This window comes from Aquila chrysaetos, chromosome 5, assembly GCF_900496995.4.
Source record: "Aquila chrysaetos chrysaetos chromosome 5, bAquChr1.4, whole genome shotgun sequence".
In the NCBI taxonomy this organism is placed as follows: Eukaryota; Metazoa; Chordata; class Aves; order Accipitriformes; family Accipitridae; genus Aquila; species Aquila chrysaetos.
Window position 1 is genome coordinate 57,533,985 of NC_044008.1, and position 22,093 is coordinate 57,556,077.

At 36.4% G+C, this 22,093-nt stretch overlaps 1 protein-coding gene across 8 annotated transcripts in view; it reads left to right on the top strand.

Annotated features, from left to right (window-relative positions):
• Nucleotides 1–22,093, top strand: part of MEF2A (myocyte enhancer factor 2A) — a 93,302-nt gene that overhangs the window by 16,370 nt on the left and 54,839 nt on the right. For 6 of the 8 annotated variants that reach the window (XM_030013383.2, XM_030013380.2, XM_030013375.2 and 3 more), the window contains exon 2: nt 20,067–20,265. In XM_030013383.2, coding sequence (XP_029869243.1) covers nt 20,212–20,265 — 54 coding nt within the window. In that variant the 5' untranslated portion in view covers nt 20,067–20,211. Of the gene's footprint in view, nt 1–15,469; nt 15,493–17,421; nt 17,443–20,066; nt 20,266–22,093 lie in introns of those variants that run through there. The other 2 variants (XM_041123996.1, XM_030013378.1) reach the window with 2 other exon arrangements.

Sequence of the window (22,093 nt, forward strand, 5' to 3'; positions counted from 1 at the left end):
TGTAATCTAAGTCATCAAGATGGAAAAAAATTTTCAAATAAGATGTAATGAAAAAATGGGTTCAAGTCTGATGCAGATAAGGAAGTGATGGCTTAAATATTTGAGCAGTAACGAGTCAAATGCAAAGTTTAGCAGAAGTAAACAATTGGACTGTTTTAATTCAGCTGGGCTCATGTTTTTGACAGTTATGCAGAGGTGAAGCATGGTTCTTGAGGAGTTTTTTTTTTTTCTTTTTTCTTTGCAGCAACAACTTCTGTGCTCCCATGGGTTGGGGGGTGGGGAATTCTTACCAGCAGCTGCATAGAAACCTGTAAGTGCAAAGATGGCCCAGATTTGATGTTAAAGCTATCAGGCAGAGTACTGCTGTGTATTGGCACTTTGTCAATATGAGGCTATTTGACCAGATAAAGTATCTCAATCATGTGCTTATGTGTGACACTATATGAGTACATATTCTGCATGTAGCTAATATAAGTGTTTACCCTGGTTCATTAAAAAAAACCCAACTCTCCTATATTAGAGGTGATTTGGTGCCTCCAACGTAGTCTGTTAGTGCAGAAGTTGTAATGTCAAAGTGAAACCTGGTCAATATATCAGGACCATACTGTAGCTTCAGATAGCTTGGTGCTTAACCTTTGAGTGACTAAAATCGCAAGTGTTATATAATACTTTTCTTTTGTAAAAATGTTGTATTCTGTATCTTTCTGTCAGTGTATTATTTGATAAATGTAGTCTTCTCTGCAGACTAATTAAGGAATGACTGTGAACGATGAGCTAGTTTAAAGTATCATCTACTCAAAATCCAACCATTTCTTACAGCATACCTGTATCTTTGCTTCTATTTGTTCTCTTGATATGCCCATAGCATATCTTTTATTGTGGATAACTCAGTTAGCTGTTGATAGTTCTGTCTGGTTTCCCGGAGTCCCCTATCCAATGGAAAGGGAGGACCAGTGACGTATGAACAATCTTGTGAAGTTCCTACTTAGAGGAACAGTATCAGGATGTGCTTATACTATGCAGCAAACGTGCAATTGCAACTTAAGTTGAGATGACTTTAAAGTAGCCATTGTGGATATGGTTTCACTAGGGTAGCAACAGTCTGAGATTTTTATGTGGGCTAGCTGCCTAAATATTTACCAAAGGTCTGTATGATTCCCCCTGCCTCCAACTTCAGTGCTGAAGCTTACTGTGATTACACTCTTACTGATAAGTATTTGAGTTTGAGTTAGGCTTTCCTCTATGCTTATGACAAGAAAAAGAATAATGTATATTCTTCCAGCAGAATACAGATACTTTTCTAATCTCTCGTGACCTCTGTGATCAAGTCTATTCCCCTTTTATTTTAGCATTCTCCAAGGCAGCAGACTGAAGCCATGAAACACATTATCTGAAATGTCCCCGTGTTAGTCTATAGGCAGCTTTTAGAAGAGGTTGCCTTCCTTTCCCTATTAGGCTGGCATTCTCTGTAGTGGTATCCTCTTTTGTAGTATGACATAGGAAAGCATTGTGACAGAAGTTGATAAAATATTTCTAGTGTGTGCTTCATTAATTTTGACAACTCAGATTTGTTTGTACTTTTTATATGCCAGTGTGTGTATTTCTATATATGTCAATATATGTAGAGACAATGTGTGGGGTTTTTTTATGTCAGTATCTTTTATAGAGAACATCTGCTATGAAATTGTTAGAACAGTATGCAGTGATACTTATTTAAAATGTGTTCTAGTAGTTACTTGGTTTAATAAACCAGTAAAATATTTCAAATATAGTTGACTATCCTACCCAGTTAATAACATGTACTGTTTTGAATTTCATCACTCTTATATGTCATGTATTATAGACTATAATCTTGTAACCTTTTCCTTAAATTTTCATAGCAAGAGAGTAAGACAAACCAATTAGCTTTGGAGTTTTGCATCTTAAAAATTCATAATATAGCTAACATAAATGCAAGGCTTAGATGTGTGTGTTAAAATAGTAAATGGGTTAAAGTAGCACTGGCATACTTAGTACTCTGTTGGCACAGTTTTTCCCTTCAGATGGTTGTTTGGAATGTGAGGCCTCTTCCTATATTTGCTGTAGCAGAACTAAACTCTAACGTAACTTAGAGGAGAAATTTAATACAAGCAGCTTGTATCAGCCAGAACTGACCTGCTGCCATGATAGCATGTAATATATTTAGCATGCATGTGTCTAGTAACCGTGTGATCTTATGCAAGTGAATAAAACAGTGAAACTCTCAAAAGTTATAATTTCTCTAAATGTTTCAGAGTTCTGTTAATTAAATAAAATGTTATCAAACTATTGGAAGAGACTCGGTTTGTAACTGAGATGTAACCAACAGCAGAATTTGGAATGCTGCAGCATTTTGTCTGTGTATCAGTGTAAGAGAGGACTGCAAATTCAAAAGTAGTTGGATTTTTTTAATCCACCATAGTTTTTTGAGTATTTCGTTGGGTTCTTAGGCTGTTACGATTCAGTTTTTTGCTGCCATGATGCCTAAAGATTAATTTTTAAATGAAATCTGAAAATAGCAATCTGATCCTCAGGTACTTAATCTTTAAGAAAAACAACAAATGTAAATTTTGGCAATGCTGTGATATTGTCAGAATTTCTTGGTATCTTCTGTGCTTAAAAGCTAATGTGTCAGTTACATGCCTTCTGCAGATTTAACAGGTCACCATTTGGGAGATATGTATGCCACTCTTTCCTCCATATCAAGTCCTCTATCAAGACAACATTACAAGGTGGATAATCTCTTTCATGGAATATAATCTCTCTTATGCAAAATCCTAATAAAGTTTAATACCATTTTCTCTGCTTGTTTGCTGCTGAAAGTGTGATGTTGATGTTGGTTTACTGTTTAAGGCTTTTTGGTATCTTGTGCTGAGCAGAAAGAGTGAGATGGCTTGCTCATCTTCTCCTGTTTGTTGCACGATACCATTTAACATGCAGTAGCAGAATTCTTCTTGCACTGCAGCTATGGGCCCAGATGAATAAAAATGTCTGAGGTTGGATCTAAGCACCAGAGTGCAGCTTTAATACTGAATATGGGACGACATATTTCTAAAAACCCATTGCTAAGGGATTTACTTAGTCTCAGACTTGCATGATTGCATTCCTTAAGCTTGAAGATTCAAGTGGGTTCTGAATGTTTTGGGAGTTCCTTTCTTCTTCAGGTCCAGTGGTCACATGTCATGCCAGTGAGGCTTGGCTAAAAGTAGAGGAAAGAAGGGTTCCAGCTCCCCCAGCTGTGATTTAACTTGTACATCTTCCAGCTAGTAATTTTTTCCACCTCTTCCTGTTGAGAAGACTATGTGGGCACTTTCCTCCAGATAATGGGTTGTTGGATTTTGTTTTTTGATGGTATTTCTCTAGGTGCACTGTCATTATGGACTAGTAAGCTCCTTCAAAGGTTGAAGATATTTTCTATCGAATTCTCTAGTTTTGGTAGATACTGCATTTACAGAAAAATTGTAAGGAAGCCCAGTGGATTTTCTTTTGAGTACTCCAGGGACACACATAGTAAAGCAGCATTAAATTGTCTTAAACATAATGAAGAACTGAAATTATTCTGTAAAGCATAATGATATTGTGCGCTCAGAGTTACGTACCTTAGCATACGTACCGTTTCCTAGCCCTGCAGAATATAACTGTGTTGGAAATTAAAGTTGGTCTTTTTAAGTGTTTCAAAATATCAATAATCATCTTGCCCAAGCTCCTGAATTAATAGCATATGAAAACAACAAGGTCCCTCTAGAGTTCCCATTTTGTTTTTCCATAGCAGCCTGTATTTGAGACACTGCAGAACCACCAGTGAAAACTCAGGTCTCTAGCAAAAGCTGCGACTTCTTTTTAGTGGGTTTGTCAGTGCTATTGACAAGTATTTATTAATTTCAGTTTCATGATTTAGCTTGCTTTTTCTCATGGGTCTTCTAAATAAATTTTTGTTACAAGAACTGAGTCTTGTGCTTAATTGATTTTGCTTTCAGAAGGCCAAAGAATACCATGTGCATCCTTGAAAGACCTTCCCTTAAGGTGAAATCCTTAAAAGTGAATGAGAACCAGTTTCTTTTTAATGTCTGTTTGAATCTACTAAATGTAAAAAGCCATGTCTGTGTCTTTGTTCTATGCTTCATGACATCAAATTGCATAAAATGCCACAGATAAAACTCCCTACAGATAAACTTACTATTAACTCTTTCTGCTGCTGTCCTCCATCATGCTTTTTCCTCTGCTTTTGGGGACTCCCCCTTCTCTTTAATGCCTTTCTTCCAGTTACATGGGGTGAGCATCTTCACTGAAGCAAACTTGGACTCATTCCAAAAAAGAACAGTGAGACTTGAGAGCTATCTCACCTCCATATGTGAAGATTATAGGGAATATTACCATCCTGTTCAGGAACATTTTGGCTTAATTTCCACCTACTGAAAGAATTAGGCAAGGGCACCCATTTGAATAAAACGAGATTCTGAGTCTGAGGATTCACTAGATGGACAAAGTACTTCTTCCTGTCCATGCCCAAAATGACATCTTGCAAATAATGCAAGTGGACTGACTTGGCAGCGTTAAAATGTAAGAGTAGAAATCTTAGTTTACTCTTTTTAAACCAAAACTCAGTGCATTGCTGCTTTGTAGATGCTGTATACCTATGCAACAGACCTAGCTCATGCATGCTTATCTATTGCTGAACTGTGCATTTATGGTGGTCTTAACATTTTATGTGGTACTTTTTCTGATGTGGAATATAGGGTTTGTGTTTTTTTGGTTTTTTTTTTTTTAAGTAATGCATACAAAGGGGAGTGCCTGCCATCTATAAAGGCTAGCTAATGTTGTTAAACAGATATTACCATCAAAATTAAATATAGTCAGTGGTAGACAAAGAGGAAGGAAAATCTACAAGAAGCTAGAAGGAGGAATCTCCACAAGTATTGGTTGACGTAATGTGTTGAGTAGTGCCTGCTAGAAGTACAGGGTAAGCTTGTCCTGATTCGTATCTTCCTTTTGAAAGCAAGCAAACATTTATAGTCTGAAGGATGTCTCCACTCCTCCCCCCAGTGAAGCTGTGTGCTGGAGAAAATGATGACACTGTATGTTGGTGAATTCTTACAAATCTAAACATAGAGCATAATCATAGGTGTGTCTGTGTGGGGGTAAAAATCTATTAGCTTCAGATGAAATCATAAGCTGAAGTTTTGAGAACTAGGTCCGACTCAGTGGGTCAACATTTTGGTTCTACTAAGAAGTGTTTGTTTCAAATCTCAGTTTAAAAATCTGTTAGCTTGGCAGCAGGATGAAATCTGCTAAAAGGCAGCTATCAATCTGCAGTTTGTCTGAACTGCAGAGTGAATTGCTGGAAAGTTAGCTTTCTTCTGGTGGGAAGACAGAATTTTGTAGTCTTTGTGTTGTGTTTTTAATTTTCTTTCCTTTAAGCAAGTCTGAATGCATTTCCTTACAGTTTCTGTAATCCTGCCTCGAAGCAGAGGATATGAGAATGGAGAGAAAAGTAGAACTTGGTCACCAATATAATTTCTTAATTAAAATCTACTTTACTAATTCTTTCTTCCATTTTATATGTGCTGTCAGGAGTATCTCATATTTTGGCATACAGCTTTTCCTGTGTTCGCTGTAAGGTGACTGTTTAGTTTTTGTTAAGCAATGTGTGGCTTCATATGCAAAACTTGCAAAGCATGAGTTAAGGGAGAAGGAGCTGAGCTATGGAAGAGCATGAAAGGATGGAACGGGATGCTGGAAGTTTCTTGCGGTAAGATTTGTAGCCAGTTGCAGATACATAGTAACAAAGCTCTATACTGCAGTGAGATTTAATAGATAATTGCAATTTTCCGGGTGGTATACGAAAGCAGGTATGTTCAAACATACACCAGTCTTATTGAGGGGAAAATACGCTGTTAATACAGGCAAAAGCAGCAGTAATACAGATGAACATATTAAGCCCTAGTTATGCTATTCCTTCTAGGCTCGGTCTTTGCTGATGCAGGTGAAATTGGAGACTAGGAGCACTGGTATCTCTGCTGTTTGCCAGCTAGCTGTCAATATTTATTGCTTCAGCTGCTGCAAGGTTTCCAGTCAGCATGTAAAAGAAAGATGGTTTTAATGTCCTGAAGGCCCGGAGTACTCAACAATAACTTTTTTTTAAAAGGAGTAAAGATTTCTTGCAAGTGCAAGAATCCGTCTAAGCAGGTTCTTGAAAGCTGTGCATAAACTGCATGCCAGTTTGCTGTGGTTCACTTTTTTGTTCACGTAAGTCCATATAATCATGTTCACAGACAGAATCCACTTTAATGAATACATTTAATATGTGAGTGGTGGTTTTTTTTTTTTTTTTTTTTTTTTAATTAGGGAAATAACTGTATAGGGTTTTTCATGCAGACAAAATGCTTTATTGTCATACCCGAAAGGAATGGAAAAGATTGCAGATTCTTCCTTGTGTATTCTGGTGATACTGTTAGAATAAAAAAAAATTCATTTCTATGTCTAAATAAGTCCATCACTTCACATGCAGGAATTTAATACTAGCTTTAACCAGTCATTTCTTGAAGCTCAGAGATTGACTGAGGTGTCTGAACTTGCACATTGCACGCTTTCATCTACCAGGGCTACAGGCAGTATCAAAGTTTTATAGCGGGATGCAACTGTTCCTACCAAAATAAGATACTGCTGTTAACATAAGTGCAGCAATTAGAACTAGTACCTTCAAGGAGAAGTCATTCACATCTGACTGCTATGTATTTGCTTTGCAACTGAAGTATAGTTCCTAGGTCTCTTAGCTAGGTTTTTGTCAGAGATGAGCAAGAAGACAGCATGGATGGAAGGGATCCAGCAGTGTGTGTGAAATAGGCACTGTTTTGTGTAATTTTCCTAGCAGGTTTAAATCATTGGTGCAATAATTAAATGCTGAGATGTCCACTTTGACCATTTAATAGTGCAAGAGACTGAGGCTGATTGTGCAGTCTTCCCTTCTGAAGTGGTTTCAGGGCTGCTTCTTGGCATTTCTGGCAGTTTCTTTGATAGTGAGGATAATTATTTTTTCCTTTTCCAAAATCAGGATAGTAAGCTGTGTGTGACTGGTTCTTTGTTTGTTTGTTTTTAATTTTTAATGCATAATTGCAGGTCTGGATAGCCAGATATATTTATAGTCTCTGATTCCTGACCAGTCCTGGTTATTGTCAGGTCTAGGCAGTCATTACATCAGATATTACTTGGCTGACTAAGTGGTAAAGATGGAGATGTCTGCATTACAGTTTCAAAAACGTTGCATTTGCATCTAATGTTTCATGTCAAAGTTAAATTAATATACTTGTTTAAATGGAAGAGGTTTTCAGTAAGGGCGGTCTACAATAATCTGAGCCTGTTTGGGCTTCTGCTTCAGATTCCTGGCTACTTAATGTAATTGAAAATAGGCCAGCTGCCTTTCAAATACATTAAGATCCAGCTTTTGTGATATCTTGATTTTCTCAGTATTCCTTGCTCTGGTTTTAACTCTTCAGTTTATTCATGTAGTAGTTTATCGAAAGGGCTTTGTATATTTACATATGGATCACCTAATTGATTCTTGCTTGGGACCTCGATTAAATTTTTCTGGGCCTTCACTTAAACTTCTGTCAGCTGTATCTTCTCATTCAGGCATTTTCAGTGGCTCTAATCATGTAAGATGTTTGTCAGGGTTTGTTGACAGGAAGAGATATTGAGATATTTTTGAAGTTTTGAGGATTTCTGTTTTTAATACAGTGGTGGGAACAAATAGGTCAGATTGCTCTCTTTTTTTATAGTCACTGAGTATTTCATTCTAAAAGCTATTGAAACATATTTTAATACATCTTGCTGTCCACCACTTGAATCATGTAGCTTTGCTGTGAAGCAGTAATGTTAGTTAGGGTTAAATGACTTAAGTTTTCTATTTGCAGCAGTCTGCAAGAAAGGTGAAATAATTAGATTTTATCATTTGCTCTGCCTTGCAGGTATAGCAAGTAATGGAGTTACTGTAGCATCATGAATTTCCACTTATCGACTAAACCATATTAACTGACTGATTATGGTGGTTTTTTGCCATTGCTAAGGAAAAAATAGTTTCAAAGTTAGTTAGTTTTAGAATTAGGTTTCTATGCAGAGAACAGTTCTTATCTGAAGATTCAGTTTACTATAATCAGTGTAGTTTAGGTAGCATTTTTGCAAGTGAATCAAAGTGGCTAGGTTAATGTTAATGGCATATGAATGTCCAGGCTACCAGACATCACCTGCCAATAAAGGGAAAGATTTATATGCAGGAGCAGAAAACATTCTCAATAATATTCTCACTTCTTTTCTTGGTAGAAACTGAGTTTACTACGGTATGTTTAGGTGTTGGGATATGTATCTTCATGTAGTTAACTTTTGTTTTTAATGGCCTGCCCTGTACTTGATTTGGACAGTCTTGGCTTGTGATTGCTCTTAAGAATATAGGCATCCAAATGGAGGGCAGTAACACCAGCCTTTGGGGCTGGGGGAGGGGAAGGGGGGAGAGAGAAATAGGATTATGAAGTACTTGGATCAATAAAATGTTTTAGGTCATAAGGAATTTCATTCTAGGCTGCTTTTAAAAGTGGCTGCTGAAATTAGAGAGTTTGTGGGAATCAGACTTTCTTAACTGTGGGTGCCTAGCACCATCTTCCTGAGTTCACTGATGTTGTCTATATTCTGCCTGTATTTAATCTTTTTCCAATATATTGTACTTTGTTTTATTATTTGCCATCTGTCTGCCTCAGATTCTGAAACCTTTAGATTATAAAGAAACAGTCTCCATGTGTGTTTGTAAAGGACCTGCCTATGATCTGCTGCAGCCCCCTCACCAACAGTAATGGTGTTTTATTTTACTTAAATATGAAATTACTGTTTGCTTAAAAGGATGCAGGGAAGGCAATAATTCACTGAAATTTCATTGTAATCTCTCTGAAGTACAGGTTAACTTTTTTTAAAATAGTTACTTAGAAGTTTGAACTGGTGGTGTATCTGAATTTTAAAAGAAGAGTTTGAGTTTTGAACAAAGGCTATGGCAGCCACAGGAAAAGAACCTTGCCACTAATCCTTGTTGGAAACATGTAGGTGTCTTTATGGTTTACTGAATGTCTTACTGAGGCATGCAGGCTGTTTGAAGCATTATGTTGTCGTGTCTGTCTGGTTTATAATTGTTGCACTTCAACAATATGACTGCATGCTGTCATTTAATCAGACATCAAATAAATTATCAAGAAAGCTTTCTGGATAATTGTTCAGTGATTTAAAGCTTCTTATAGATTCTTTGATGTGTGATACCTCTTTTATTTGTTCTCTGTTTTCCTGTCCTGTTCCCTCTAAAAGGGGGGGTGCCTGTATCATGTAGAATCCTCTGGAAGACTGGAAATGTGTATTTGGGAAGAAAGAGAGTATGCTCAGGAGGGAAATGGTTGTGGAGACTACCTGTCATAGCAGGTAAAAAAAAAAAACAAACCAAAAAACAACACCCCCCCCCCCCCCCCCCCCCCCAAACAAACAAACAAAAACCCACCACGAATGGGAGTTGGGCAAGAAGCTGATACAAAGGATCAGGAAGAAGCAGATAGTTAAGAATGAGCTAAACCTTGGGAATAAGTTTCCCAAGTACAAAATGGGAGCATATGGTGCTGTGTGTGACAGAGCCACTGTTGACTGATGCCAGACTTGGAAGTGAAGACCCATCTTGCAAGGGTGCAATATGCAAGGAAGAATCTTGTTTATAATCCTTCTGTATTTCCATACTCTCACCTACTTGTGTTTGTTCCTTGCTAAGAACTTTAATAAAATCTGCTATTTTTTAGTTTGAAGTCTGGTTTGAGGAAGCTCTCTATAGGACAAAGTGTAAGTAGAACCATGTGAAAACTGGCTGCCTTTGTATCCCATTACATTCCTGAAGTCAGCTGTAAATGTTTTTGATTGCCGTAATGTTTGTTCAGTAACATGTGTTGAAGTTGTTGTCATGTGGTTGGTTGTTGCATTACCTCAACAGTTTGAACTTTGTAGGCAGAGTGGGCAGTTTTCCTCTTCGTAAAAAGTAACAATGAATTACTAGAAGTTTAGCCACTGTTAAGAGTTCAGAACTTCACTGAGTTTTGGAAGTCTTGCTGCAAATCACACTATCAGTTTGCTGAAGTACCAAGCTCATACAGTTTTCCATGTTAGGTATACTCAGTGTTAAATAAGATTACCTCATAATTTATGTTCTTTGTTTTTTCCAGTAGAAGAAACTAAAAAACAGAGGCAATCAAATGCTTTTTATATACATACTTCCTAAAGAAAAATCTGCTACAGTTTCTATTCTTGCCTTGGGGAACAGTGCCTGTTATACACCAGTCAGTTTTAATATACTGAGAACTGACACTGTTTTTCCTTAACTGGAGAACTGCTTATTTAGCATTTGCTACAAGGAAACTGAAGTGCAGCCTGAAAAATTTGAATGCAATTTTAAAGAGAGTATTTGGAGGGTGAGAGTAATTTATCTCATAACATTGCCCTACAGTATGTGCTGCGTTCTGAATATTTTTTTCTGCCTGTCTTCAATTCTATGAATTTTAAATCTTATGTCAGGATGCTTTTTGGGTTAGCTCAGTTGGCACCTTGTTTAATTCTGAACTATGGGTAAAAGGAGTACACTGTATTTGTATTTTTCTGATGTTGCTTTCAGGTGTTTATTTTTTTGCTGAATAATCTAGCTGTGAGATGTGGTTAGGATACATCAGAATTTATATAGAGGGATATTTTTGTCTACTTCCTGGTTTATGAATGCTCAGTTCTTTATATGTATGTTATTTGTTGAGGTCCTAAATGACTGTAAAATTAGCTCCCCCCAAAAAGCACCCACTACAAACTTCAGTACTCCTCAGAAAAGATAATCTACTTAAATGATGTAGTTCTCAGAGGCAAAAAGAAGAACAATACTCCTTATGGATAAGTATGTCCAAATAGACATGCCAGGAACCTGAATTTTTAAGGTTACTTTGACATGTTGTTGCTTATGTTTAAAGTGCTGCTCTCACTGAATTCAGCCTGGCATGGCCATGTTAAAAAATCAGAGCAAAGCTTTCAATTCAGTTATCTGTAAAATGATGAAAACAGTGAGTGACCACATAAATGAGAAAAAAATTGGCGATGCACCTTGTCTAGAATTTCATAGAAATCTGACCAAATCAACTTAGAACAGTACTCAGCTGTTGTAACTGTGAAACATCTTCTGTCCACTTGCAGTCCCCAGTCTTTACTCACTGTACATACTCTGATTTGCTCTACTGATTTCTGTAGAGATAAATGTAGATGTGACAAGTGGGGCAGAGCTATTGTGAGAACTTTGAGATAGTGAGCTATACCTTTGCCAAATGCATGTTGTTACGCAAAGTAAGATTATCTGTATTCTCTGATATATTGATAAACTTAAGCTGAGATTGGAAAAGTAATGAGCCTAGATAGCAGTTATTAAAGTTTGAGTGTCACTGCTGTAACTGATGAAATATGAAACTTCTGGAAATCTATTTCCCAATGATAATACTTTTTCTTAAAGCCATGACTTAACGCTTAAAACGTGTTACATACCGCTGAGTTATGTAAAGATGCGTCAGTGAGCCTGAAGAAGATTGATGAAGTGTTAACATGTTGCAAAACCAGAAGAAAGCTCCATTCTGGTTGACAAATTTATTAATTGGACACTGAACAGTCCTGTGTATGTATTTTATTCTCTCGTATTGTAAGATGAAGAAAAACATTAAAACGAACCTTTTAATTGTCCACACTGTTAGGTGTTTGTTGTTTAGTTAATTACCAATGCTTGTGAAGGTGTCTCTTCAGCTGATTCTTACTTAGGCAAGCTTTAAAGAAAGGAAATTATTTTCCCAGCTGAGAGTAGCAGCATGGTTTTGGTGATTCTGCTGCCCCTCCTCATGAATGTAAAAAGTTCATTTCACAGGGTTCTGCTTTGACTTCTGTAACAGAGGAGAACTCTTTTGTAGCAGCTTTTTGTTGTGGGTGAAATGGTATATAATTTAAAGCCATCTCTAGTAGACACGTTCTTATCAGCATTTGGGAAGGTACCTCATGATGGCTCCCTTCTTTTGAGGCAGAAAAGAGTTTTGATAAGCAGACAGACATGTGGCTTTGTGCCTTTTTTTTTTTTTTTTTTTTTTGCCACATGCTACTTAAGTTCCACAGCCATTACAGATTCATAATAACCTCGAAGCACATGGTTTTTAATCTTGAAAAACATTTAATATATTTTATATGTATATTTTACTTCAGGAAAGAAACATTCCTTCTGTGGCTTATGTTGCGCAGAGGTCTATGGGTTTAAAACCTGTGTTTAAAGGCTTTCCGTTGCACTTTGAGCTTGTCATTGTGAAAGTTATGAAACATGTAATAAGTTTTAAACTAATGAAATACCTGCGAATACTCTTCTATTTTGTTATGGAGCAATCATATCTAAACTTAAGTTTCGATTTCTGCATCTAGTTCATTAATTTTCCAAGAGCTGTAAATGGAAAAAAAGGGAGGATTATCTAGTCAAAAGATTTAAAACTGGGATCAAAGTGACATGGTTGTTCCAAAAGCTATGGTTCATTTACTAGGAAATTAGTCTTTCTGGCCACAGCTTTTAAATATTGGGGCTTTTTTTGTTAAGTGTCCAGAATCATCTTTCTTTGTGGCATCTTTGTATGCTATGGAAAAGTCATATCTTTCGACAAATTGTGTGATAAATTAGGAACAAGTTTCTTGAGAAACTCTCCAGAGTATGTTTTCCAGACTGCTATTCAGTCATTTTCTTTATCTGTTTGTAGAAGTCTAGCAACAGAATTGTTGTGATTCCTTAATATTTTAAGTTCTGCTTTTATCTAAAATTGGATTTTAATCCAGTATTGAAAGTTTAGTTCTCTTTCTGTGGTCTTTCTCCTCTGTTACCTCATCAGTTTCCAGATCCTATTTTCCAACTGTGTTTTAATGTGTTTTTGAGAATGCAAAGATAAATTATTTTAGAAAATACCAAGACCAAATTTATAGTTGGGAACAATAAAATAGAATTTAGTGTCACTTGAAAATATGTGGTAAAGGTGTATGCTTTTACAGATAGCTTGATAATGGCTGTTTTGCTTCCGCAGAGTATAAATGCTCAGAATAGGACGATACATATTTTTTGGACTTAAGCAGTAGGCCAAGAAAAAAGTTTATAGCGATGTAACAATGTGAAAAATATTTGGATATTGAGTTTAATTGAAATGTGAACCCATTTAATTTTAAATAGCTAACTAGAGCAGAGTTCCTGGCTGTCCCTGATCCTGGACAAGGCCACGTTTGTCATATTGTTTAGGAGTGCATGTACTGTCATAGGTGATGCTGATAGCTCTTGAACTGTTTGGTCCATCAGCTCAGGAAAATCTATCTTTAAAAAAAAAAAAGTGCATTCAAGGAGTAATAAAACTTTTTTTTAAAAACAGGCATCTGAATCTTAGGTCATTTTTCATACAGCTTAGATTTCTGTAGTTCTGTTTACAAGAAAATATAGGTATTCAACTTCATCTTAGGACTTACTGCATGGCAAACAATGGCAGAAAAGGCCATTTTGAGCAACAGTATATTTAAATAGTATTTGGAAGTTGCAGTTCTTCAGTAAGACCATATTTTTTGAAAGTACTTTGAGATCTTTTCTAATGTGCCTTCAAAACTTAACTTGAAAAGCTGCGTAACTTACAAATTAGAAGGTCAAAAATAGATTTGATTTTAATGTGGAAACTGAGGACCATGTTTAGTTGCAAAACTCCACAAATCCACTCTTAGCAGTACAGTTTACCGAAATGGTCTAGTATCAAAGATGTGTGTTGTTCTTCCCAGGTGAAAGAAACCAGTGTTTTGTGATGCATAAAAAAAGAATATCAATAAAGAATTGTTTATGGCTTCCTGTTTTTTATGTTGTCCCACTTTTAAAAAAAAGTTATTTTGGCTAAGGGTTTTATTATTGTTTTAAAACAATGCTTGTGTATCACTTGCTAGCTGAGGACCTTGGAGCTCTGAGGCCAGTCTCGTTTACTCTAAGGCTCTACTTGGATGTAGAAGAATGGCTTCTAAACTGAGGATGGAAAAAAGACTTATTTTCTAATATTGTGGTGCAGCAAGAAGTGTGAGATAAATGACAACATGTAGACTTGTTTTGAAGGGGTAGGCCATGCTATTGTTTTACACTTATATTTGACATTATTTACAGCAATGTATGGTGACAGGGCTATAGAAACGTGGCTGTAGGAAACATTTTTGTTACTTTTTTTGCACACCTCTGCAAAAACCCCAGCAAGAATCTGAGTGTGATCTCTGCTAAGTGCAAACATATAGGTAGATAGAGTTCCTTTGCTTGAAATCTTAATTTTAAAATCTAGCTTCAAAGTGGTAGCAATGAATTTTGGAGCAGGGTTGGTAGAAAGTCTAGAGCACAGTAATAACATCCAATGGCTTTCAACATGTTTCACTGTAGATCCAAATCTGAGTGAATATTTTTTGTATAATTAGTTCGGGGTTTTGGAAGAAGGTGTCTGGAGTTGTATACTTACTTTATATCGGTTTGCATTCTCTTTGGGGTTATAAAGAAGAAAATGTTCTTATCTCTCACTTCTGGGCAGCAAAGTGGGGTCCGAGAATCATGTTTGACCCAGCTCCATACAGCCCTTTAACCTTTTGATTAATTATTTTGGTGAAGACATTATTGGACTCTTAAGTTTTTCTAGCTATTTCCACTTAGTGCTATGGGGCAGGGAGGAAGGACACTTACATGTTTACAGGTACTATGGAAAAATGAGATACTCTGTGTTATCTGCCTTGTTAGTGTAAAACAGTTAACACATGGTGATGGGCATTGTCTCCATCTTGATATGTATGGGAATATTTATATTCTGGTCACATCTTTGGTAAGCATGCAAAGTGTTGGAATTACCAGTGAGCGTGCAGTTTGGCCATGATATGGTTGTGCAGTCTATCAGTTCATGTGTAGGGGCCAAATCTACAAAAATACCTGCACAGGCTCCTTTAAGGCTAGAAAAAGACCTGTTAACCTTGATTTAGTGAAAATTACTGTCTGCTCTTTAGTAAGCCTTACCTAAGGCGTACCAGTGTGAGACGCATCTATACAGATCTGTGTTTTCATGCAGCTGTGGCTTTTGAGAGTTATCATGCAAATTATCTGACGTCATGACACTCATTTCTTTGTGTGCATTGCAGTAAGTGAGCTGTGATGAGGCAGTTACTGTCAAATGTAAACCTGTAACCATGATGCTGAAATGGAAGTTCCAAGAAAACAAAGAATCAGAAGGAAATAAAAAGGAAAATAAATGGAAGGAGTATAATTCTGACACAGTTTTTCCCAACCTGTTCTGCCAGAAGGCTTCCAGACCTTGTGGAGTTCTGCACAGATATAATTTGTTTCCACTGAACCTGTGAAAGAATCTTTTTAAATAGGTCAGATACAGTTTCCTTGCTTTAAACTTACATTTCTCTCTCTGTTTATGAAACCATAAGCAGTGTTGACAACGAACCAACTGATCCGAGTTCCTGAAAACATGCAGTCATGAGGGTATATTTTTACATATGGTTCTGTTGTCTTTCAGTATTTAGTGTGGTGTTTTCACATGTGCTGGGGAAGGGAATAAATCCAGAAAATTTGGAATAAAGTTTACTTTTATACAATAATAAAGGGGTTTACTTGGACAGCTACAAATGTAATTTTTCTTGTTATTATTGCAAGCTGATGTTACTTTCTGTTTGAAGCTCATCATGAAGCACATGGGGTTTTTTCCTTCTTTTTCTCTGCTTACTCTTACTGTTTAATAGATGCCTGAAATTCTTCTTGGGGGGGTGGGGAATTTTGCTTCTGTGTGCCCATGCAAGTAATGTAAAGCAGTTTTGGTGGCTGTAATTTGATTCTGTCACTTAAGGAGGTAGAACTTTACCTTCATCAAGGCTACTTCACATTAGTTTCATGTTTACTTTCAGAAATAAATGTGCATTGATCTTCATATATGTCTGCTAGTTTTCCTTTATTAGGGCAAAAGTTTGTTGATGATCTAGATGAAATGGCTTTGTGACTTCAGAATTTTACCTAAGTATGTTTGCAACGCAACTACGATTTAGCAAAATTAAAACTTTGCTAGTTACATTTTTGATGTAACCACGTAGTGGACACAGTCTTACATCTTACCCTACATAGTTTTGTTGCTAGTCAGGATAGAAAATAAAACTCCAACTCTGATGTGATCAAGGATTAGAAAAAGGAAAAGTCATTGCTCCCATGAGAAATGTAATGTGCATTTGTCATTGTTAGTAACTTCCCATTTGGATGTTTTGAGCACGCACAAAAAGTGGCTTTTTACTGCACAATTTATTCTGATTTTGCAGTTAGTGTCAAGATCCTTTCTACCCTAAGCTCATGCCGAACTTATGTTTCAGTTCTTAGCTTTGAAAATCATCTTGTATGTCACTTCAAAATGAAAGGGATGCTGTATTTCAGAGCTGGGTTGCCTTTGGCAAATGTGTTTCAAAGCCAGGTTTCTGGTGTCCATAGCAACCTGTGGGAGAGGGAGGAGAGGCTGGACCCAGATGGGGACAGACATGCAAATAGGAATTTGGAACTTGCTAAGTGAGAAAAGTGCTTGAGGTTGAAGAAAGTAGCAGAGCTGAGCTGAGAGGCAACAGTGGACTGATTAAAGAGGGTGAAGCAGAGGTAGTAAATGGGAAATGGGTTGATGCATTTATGCCTAATAGAGCATACTGATTTTAAAAGACCTGAAATAACACCCCAAAACTATAACAAAATGTTGGTGAAAATTACTGTCAGTTTTCCCATTTCCCTTGATGGTACATGGAACAGATAATAGTGTTTTCCTGCTATTGTTTCTTCCATTAGCTCATGGAAAATGTTTGGGCATCTCTTATTTTGTATCCTTAAGTATATATACTGCATAATCTCGTGTCATATTTCTCTTCCTCTCTACCCTGTTCTCCCATGAGCTCCTTGTTTTATTCACTGAATAGACTTACTTTTGAATATCTGTTGCAAAAGGTGGAACAGCTGAGTGAATGAGATGGGACTGTATGAAGAAAATGTGTGGTCCCTCATAGGGGTTTTGAAATTGTGTTCTGGAGCATAGGTCTGTTTCCTTAGGAAAATTCTGAGAACTAGTTAATTTGTCTAAGTGTATGTCTAATGCAGTACAACATAAAATATTGTTATACCTCTGTATAAATTTATGGTAGATTATCATAAAATTTTATACACACATCATATCTTGTATACTGTACACACTGTCTGTCCTTCTGTTTCAGAAAGAACAGCGTGTAACTGGAAAGGGTGGAGAGGAGGACAGGATGGCTGGCCAGAGCATGGCTTTTGTGTAAAAGTGGTTGATTGGAGTAGGTATCTTTAGTTTTGAGTAAAGGTAACTGAAGGAAGATACAATATAGGTATCAAAATCAGGACTAACATGAAAGGTGAAGATGACTGTTTGTTTACTGTCTCGTATAATTAAAAATCAGTGTATAACAAATATAATTACCAGGATCAGGCTTAAATGAAAGGATATATCTTCTACTCTGATGCATAACTAAGCTGTGGAACTCTTTGCTTCTAGGTGCTAAAAACTTAGACAGAGTCAAAAGTAATATTTATGGAGGATTATTTGATGAACAGCTTTAAATCTAAGATTCCATATATGACTTCAGAATTTCCTGATTCAAAAATCACTGAATATCTGGAGAAAATGGTTTATAAATACTGCCTTTAAGTGATATATGCTTATTCTATTCCTATGTCCTTCCTTTACCATCCTAGTGATATTTGCTAATAGCCACAGATAAAATGCTGGACCAGATGGATCTTTGGTCTCACATGTGGTGGCTATTAGTACGTACTAGTTACAATGGTGAGTGCTTTTAGAAAGCAGAGGAAGGAATTTGTTAATTCTGTATTCAGAAAACTGTTTCAATAATGTGTAATACATTTAAAAAATGAAGCCACAAATGAAGGAGAAAACAAATTTTTAGAGCTGCTTATAGAGACCCTTTTATTAGTTATGTTCAAGGAATGCAACCAGATTTTTGCAGAACTAAATTTAATGTGTGATCATAGCATGAGCTGAAATTTTTTTTTAAGAGAGTGGGGCAGCTGACTTAAGACTGAATGTTTTATGAACTGAAGCTTAGAATCCAGTGGATATTCCTGGTGGGGTTTTTTGTTGGTTTGTTTTGTTTTGTGCGGTTTTGTTTTGTTTTGTTTTTAGTTTTTTTTTTTTTGTTGTTTGTTTTTTTTTTTTAACAAAAAAGGTATAAATTTATATGCCAACTGTTGCTTTCCATGTAAAATATTTACTGTGTGCTGTTGGTTGTGTAGAGGCTTGTTCATCTGGCCTTAGCTAGCAATTAATACCTTTTTCGTGGCGCCTTGGAAGAAATTATTTTCTTGAAGAAAATAAAAGGAATACAATGCTGATGCATGCTTTTAAGTGTTTTGCTGTATAAACAATGTCTAGTGCCTATCCTTTTGATGAATGGACATCACATAATCTTAGTGTTGATTTGATCTTAAATTCCATGGTATACTATTTCTAAATACTGTTGGGCATTCTATGATGTTTTACCAAAGCAGTCCTTTGTTGATATCAGGTAAATGTAAAATGTAAAATGACATCCCTTCAATTTGTGATATTCCTCCACATCTTTTTTTTTTTTTTTTTTCCTCCCAAGCTGAATCAGAATGTCATGGTTGTTTCCACAGTGTAAATTGAATGTATTGTGAAGTGTAGCCTGTGACTAATCGCCTCTTGCTGTCTCTACTTATTAACTGTCTGATGGTGATGTGGTTGCACCACTTTCTACACATGGCCTCAAGGATATGGCATTGTGACACCCATATTAAAATATGCAAGGCTTGATTTCAAAAGACATTTTGGGTTGGAAAGTTAGAGAGGTTATAAGCTAATATTGTGGCTGGTTTTATTCTTTTTATTTTAAGGAATGTTAGGTGGTAATAGAATAAGGTGTACCTATTTCATGTTTATACATTCTAGTATACAGTTGATGTTCTAGAGGCTATTTTCAATAGTTCTCAAGTTTTGTTGAATTAATGTTATCTTGCGGTTCAAGCAGTATGTTTGGAATATGGCTTAGCAATTTTTTTTTACTGAAAATGCATTTAAAGTTTTTTAAATATCAGTGTTTTACAAGTCAGTTTGGTGTGTTAGTACCAGATTAAAATATTATGATGGTACACTGGCTTTTCAAGTTGCATGGATCTTTACCTTTCTAAACAATATAACAAAATGAAACAAGTACGGGGACTGGTAATTGGTTATTGGCAAATGTATAAGTTATAGATTATTGTAGAGAGAGTAGCTGTGTGAAGGTCTTAATTATTCATTGGTGTCTTGGTAGCTGTGAAATAGTTCTGTTGTGAAAATATTTTCTGTGGTCTTTATCCTTTTTAAGTAAAGATATTCCCTCTTTTCTCTGTCGCCTGCTTCCCAGTGAAACCCCAAATATTGTCTTATGAAATGAGACGTAATTTAGTTTAGGAACAAAAACTTGATATTCTCATGATTTTGTTTTGTTATCATGCTGATAATTTTAGAAGAGAAACAGTAAACACAAAGCAGTTCTCTAAAAGGTTTCCTAAGATAATGAATGGAGTTTACCAAAACTTTGTGGGTGAACTTTTGAAACCTCAGATGACTCAATGCCTAAAAGCTTAGAGTGGTGAGCACCACCTCCTTTGACAACTGTATTTAAGACATCCAACTGAAAGTGTATGAAATTACTGGTAATTTAAAATCTGTAGTTTGTAGGTAGAATCTAGCAAACTAGTTGGAGTTTATTTAATTGGAACACAGTATGTATGTAGTATAATATTTTACTAATGAAAATACTTGGTTCTTCACTGAAATTAGTTTATGCGTGCACATGTTTTATGGCTATATACGTGCTTAAGGATGCTTCCTCTTTAGTAATTTGTAAGTTAATTTTTTTCAAAATTTTATTTTTAGGTGCTTATAAGAAGAAATAGGAACCTTTTCTCAAGCTGAAGACAAAGTAAAAGAAAACTGTATCATGTGTTAGAATACTGAAGAGTGACATTTCTTGGATTAGTATATTTCTGGATTGCAAAGCAAAAGCAAGAAGAGGCTGAAAATGGGGAGAAAGAAAATACAGATCACAAGAATAATGGATGAACGGAACAGACAGGTGAGAAACAAGGAATCTGCATGAACAAGTTCATCAGTAATCCTAAAAATGAATGGAAACTTTGAATACATTCATTTTAATTCACTCTTCTAAAGCTGTGCTTTGTCTTTATGTATCTACAGATGGCATTACCAGAATACAAATAAGAACTATATCTCAGTGGTTTTACTACTGTTTGAGGGGAAAATTGTTATTTATAAGTAATATCAATTACTACTTTAAGTCAAATTCACTGTAAAACTACTATTCCTATTTAAATGGTACCCTAGTCTGTACTTCCAGTAGGCTGAAGGATCGTGTTGAAACAGACACCTTACTTGGTCTGATAGTGACTAGGAACACTTAGTAATGAAGATAGAGAAAGGATGAGAAGTTCAGAAAGGATGTAGTAAAAGTATTTGCTGCAGCGTCTTTGACAGAGGAGTTTGACATAGCTGTGGACAATGATCCACAGTGGTTTGGATATAGTAATGAATTTTGTTAACATGATTCTATTTAAAAGTATTGAGTTATAGTCCTCATAAGAGCTGTTTGCTACAACAGTCTTTAAAAATTGTCAGTCAAAGGGGGTTGAGTACTCAAAAGCCCACTGTTTTAGGGAAAGCTCCTTACTTGGCTGCTCTTGCCCTAATAAAGAGGTGTCCTGTGAACTGTGAGGGTGGTGAGGCACTGGAACAGGTTGCCCAGAGAGGCTGTGGATGCCCCTTCCCTGGAAGTGTTCAAGGCCAGGTTGGATGGGGCTTTGAGCAACTTGGTCTAGAGGAAGGTGTCCCTGCCCATGGCAGGGATTTTGGAACTAGATGATCTTTAAGGTCCATTCCAACCCAAACCATTCTATGATTCTATAAAAAGTACCAAAATTGATGACTCAGTAGAAGTAGTGCTTCCTCTTAACTTCTAAATTGCTACATGAGATAAGAAATAAAATTTTAATTGTATATTGAAATGTTGAGCGGGGTATCTGGAAGCTACCATTTTTAAGGAAAAGGATTGTTGGAATGACCTACAATCTTTAAGAATAGTCATAGTGGGTCAGACCAAAGATTCCACTGGGCCAGTATCTTTTGTCCAACGAAGGTCATAAACACATAACTGTAGGATAGAGATGCACATGTTAGGCTACTCTGTAATCCTCTTCTAGCTTTCTATTCTTAGCTCAGGGATTTCCTGAGCTGGATGTGGTTTCCGTATATTTAGTAACCATTAATGGAGGTGGGTTTTTTTTTGTTTTCCCTGCCAGTGAACTTGTTCGGTTATCCTTTGAGCCCTTATAAAGTTGCAGTATTTACAACATCTTTTGGCTAGGATTTCCTATAGGTCTGTTACCTGTTGTTTCAAGAAATACCTTTTCATTTACCGTTTGTCATGGTTCTGCTAGTTATTTAGCTCTTGTGTGGAAGAGGCAGCAGTCACTCACTCCCTATCTAGTCTGTCCATCTTCCCTGTTACTCTGTGGACCTCTGCCATGTTTTCTTCTTTTCTCTTAAAATAACTTTTTCAGGCTGAAGCACCCTAGCTTACTTAGTTGTTTTAATACAGAATTTATTCCAGACCTTTGACCATTCTTTCTACTTTCCCTAAACCTTCTTGAGTATTGCTACATTATTTTTGGTGGCGAGGGGACCCAGAACTGCACAGCGTTCAAGATGCATGCGAAACAAAGACTTTTATAGTGGTGTACTGATGTTTGTTCCCTTCCCAGTATTTGGTTTGCTTTTTTAACCTCTCCTGAGCACCAGCTTGATGTTGGGGTAATGTCAGAATTCCATGAGCCTGTCTTGCTGCTCACACATGAGCTCAGAGCCCATTGTTTTTTGTTTGTGAAATC